The sequence below is a fragment of the Tupaia chinensis genome, unplaced genomic scaffold, assembly GCF_000334495.1.
Source record: "Tupaia chinensis unplaced genomic scaffold, TupChi_1.0 Scaffold000270_1, whole genome shotgun sequence".
In the NCBI taxonomy this organism is placed as follows: Eukaryota; Metazoa; Chordata; class Mammalia; order Scandentia; family Tupaiidae; genus Tupaia; species Tupaia belangeri.
In genome coordinates this window covers 4,176,970-4,180,514 of record NW_006159750.1, presented here as the reverse complement: position 1 = coordinate 4,180,514, position 3,545 = coordinate 4,176,970, and the positions used below count along the sequence as shown (strand labels likewise).

Below are 3,545 nucleotides of genomic sequence, written 5' to 3'. Positions count from 1 at the left end.
GGAAAGAGAGACAGAAAAAAAGAGAGAGAGAATGTCTAGGATGGAAAATGCAGTCTTCATCACTTTGCTGTATTCCTCTGGTCACACAGGCCAGCCAAGGTGGAATGTGGGAGGAGTCTACACTAGGGATGAATGCCAGAAAACAAGGATCTTGGGGCCATTCAGAGGCACACTGCCATGGTGTTGATGAGAACTGTACTTCCCTTTCCTCTCCAAAAAGCTTCTGTACCATATGTTTAATAATGGCTCCTCAGGATTTGATTATACGATGCTAATCCTAACTAGACATCCTTCCAGTAGAGTGTGGGTTGACCAACCACACACCTGTGGACTCTCAGAATGAGAATGGCTTTCAGCTCTCATATTTATAAAAGATGGGTAAAGAAAAACAAAAACAACACGCAACCTGACATTGTAGGCCTGCAAAGATGAAAATAATTACTATTTGACCTTTATAGATAAAATTTGCCAACTGCAGTTTTAATACTATAGATGTGGATGTCTTTATTGCTAGAACAGTTTTTTTTAAATAACTAATAAGACCAAAGCAAGATACACCCTTAACTTTTACCACTTTGCCAAATGCATGTTAATAAAGCTTTCTTTGCATCATCTTAATAATAGTTCATCATTCCACATACCTCTCAAAAAGGTATCCTAAGTCAGTATCTCATCTTCCTGTTTCATCCTCCATCTCGATGATCCCCTATCCCATGTTCTAAGATTTACACTAACTCTTAGACTATCACTAGCCTCATCTTCCATACCTAACTGGTCACTGGTCAGGTCAGTTTTAATACAGCAAAATGTTGTCTCCATTCCCTTTGTCATTGGCCTCATTCACATCCTCTTCGCAGTTAATGGTTCTTAGCTCCTCAGTTGAGGTAATGTGTGAGAGGGAATATGTCAACACATTCGACAGTCATTTGAATGGCCGTATGTGCGTGGTGTCCGATGTCTGTAAAATTATTTCTTTTGGAGTCCATGATGGTAGAGTTGATATGAACAGTACCGTTTTCTTATGTTCTCTCATGTCCAGGTTATGAAAACAAGGCTGGCTGTAGGCAGAACTGGACAGTACTCTGGGCTCTACGACTGTGCCAAGAAGATTTTAAAACACGAAGGCTTGGGAGCTTTCTACAAAGGTTACGTCCCTAACTTACTAGGCATCATACCTTACGCAGGCATAGACCTTGCTGTGTACGAGGTGAGTTTAGAGCAATGCTTTAAACCTGAAAGTGTAATCAAGTTACTGTCATTGTTAGAACTTGGCTTTATATAAAGTCGACATAAAGTCGGCCCCACAACCTGTGCCACCTTGCCTGGGCCCACACTTCTTTTCCTTGCAGTTATTCCTGAACCAATATAGAACAATGAAGTTACGTAGCATTTACATTGCATTCAGTATTGTGCATAATCCAGAGGGAGTTTAAAACATATGGGAGGGGGTGTGAAATACAGGGAGAAATACTTGTCTAAAAACCACACACACACACACACACACACACACACACACACAATTATTGCCTTCTAATGAAATGCAGGGACCTGGCGTGATAAGGGACAAGCACAGCCTATGGATCAGCACACCTTCTGAGCCCTTGTTTACAAAGCTCCACTGAGACAAATTTTCCTCATTTCTAGAATCAGAATAATGGATTCATGTCAGAGTTTTTGTAGGGACCAGATGAAATGATGTCTGTGTAAAGTATACAATGAGAGACATTTAGCAGTAGTGTTTTATTAATATCCAGTAGATGCCACGTTTGGTATGCTTTGATCTTCATATTTGTTTAGAAGAAAATGAGCAACCAGTGCAGACATCATGCTTCCTGATATCCTGATGACGTCCCCACGTCCCTGTTTCCTGCAGAGCTACTGCCCCTTACAGTGCCTGCTGCTCCTGGGGATATGCCATGCTGCTGCATCTTGCAGAAATGTGGCCTGTTTTTCACAGGGACTGAGGACAGCTGCGAAATGGGCAAAAGCAATTGTAAAGTTAGCTTTACATGATTTTTCTTCTGTTTCTCCGGCAGCTCTTGAAGTCCCATTGGCTAGATAATTTTGCAAAAGATTCTGTAAACCCCGGCGTTATGGTGCTGCTGGGATGTGGTGCCTTGTCCAGCACCTGTGGGCAGCTGGCCAGCTACCCTCTGGCTTTGGTGAGAACGCGCATGCAGGCTCAAGGTGAGGATTTGATTAACAAATGGTACGGATAAAAGTGCATCAGTAATACACCTTAGGAACTTCAAGCTCTGCTGAGACTGCAGAGTGTAGTTTTCTTTTTTAGAGAGATGTTTGCTATCGGCTATATACTCTCCCAAGAGAGAGAAAGACAGACAGAAAGTGAGAGATCACCCCTCAGTGGGGAGATGGCCATGCCAAAATCCCTTCTCTTCCACTCTCCTCCCAGGATTTTGGACACGCACAAACACCCAGCATGAGTTTCAAGCCTTCAAGTCTGGGACTCGAACCGTGGTCAACTGTGTGGAGTCCAGTGACATAACCATTATGCCATCTACTGGTATTGCAGAGTGTAGTTTTAAGACAGTATTTCTTCCAGCCTTTTTTTTTTTTTTTTCATGATTGCCTTCCTAAGGGTTCTTTCCAGAAATTTTTTTATTGATCACTCCCTCTTTGTGAAAGTTTTTTATTTTTTAAAAAAAAATTTTGGGAGAGGTTTTCGCTGTAGGGCTTGTGCACTTGCCAGAAAGAGAGAGACAGAGAGACAGAAAGCAAGAAATCACCCCCCGGGAGGATGGCCACACTGCAATACCTTCTCCTCCATTCTTCTCTCGGGATCTTGGGCACGCATGCACACATGCCTGGCGTGAGCTTAAGCCACCGGGTCCAGGACTCAAACCGCGGTTGACTACATGGGAGTCCAGCGACATAGCCATTATGCCAACTGCTGGTCCCTGTGAAAGTTTTTAAGAATTATTTATTTGTTTAACTTAATTTTTCAATTCTACCAGAGAGAGTTAGACTGAAAAAGGGAAAGTGAGAAAGCAAGCTGCCAGGTCTGGGACTCCAACTGTGGTTGGCCATGTGGAAGTCTGTGCCTTAATCACAACACGACTTGCTAGCCTCATCTTTATGAAATTTTAATGTCACAGATATACTACATGTATACATGTATACTGTATGTTTATGTGTGCTTTATATATAAACAGTAAGTTGTTTTTTTGTTTTTTTTTTTTAAATCGTGTTGATGGCAGGCCTTAAAAGTATAAGCTGTGGGGGGAGGCTGCAGGTGGTGTAGTGACTACATCACTGGACTCCCACATGGCTGTGTTAGAGTCCTGGACCCCGTGGATTAAAACTCATGCTGGACTTGTGTGTGTGAGCCCAAGATACCAGGAGGGGAATGGAGAAGAAGGGATTACAGTGTGGCCATTCCCCCCAGGAAGTGATTTCTCACTTTTCTTTTTACTGTCTCTGTCCCTCTCTCTGGCAAGCACACATGCCCTGAACCTCTACAAAAAGAGAAAGAAAGAGAGAGAGAGAGGGGGAAGAGGAGAGAGAGAGAGAGAGAGAAAGAAAGA

The 3,545-nt window shown here is 42.8% G+C and overlaps 1 protein-coding gene across 2 annotated transcripts in view; it reads left to right on the top strand.

Moving 5' to 3' along the window:
* The window catches only part of LOC102495700 (calcium-binding mitochondrial carrier protein SCaMC-1), a gene marked incomplete at its 5' end in the record, with an annotated part of 31,229 nt that overhangs the window by 22,841 nt on the left and 4,843 nt on the right, over window positions 1-3,545 (top strand). For both annotated transcript variants that reach the window (XM_014588196.2, XM_027772279.1), the window contains 2 exon segments: window positions 1,040-1,207; window positions 2,037-2,187. In XM_014588196.2, coding sequence (XP_014443682.1) covers window positions 1,040-1,207; window positions 2,037-2,187 — 319 coding nt within the window.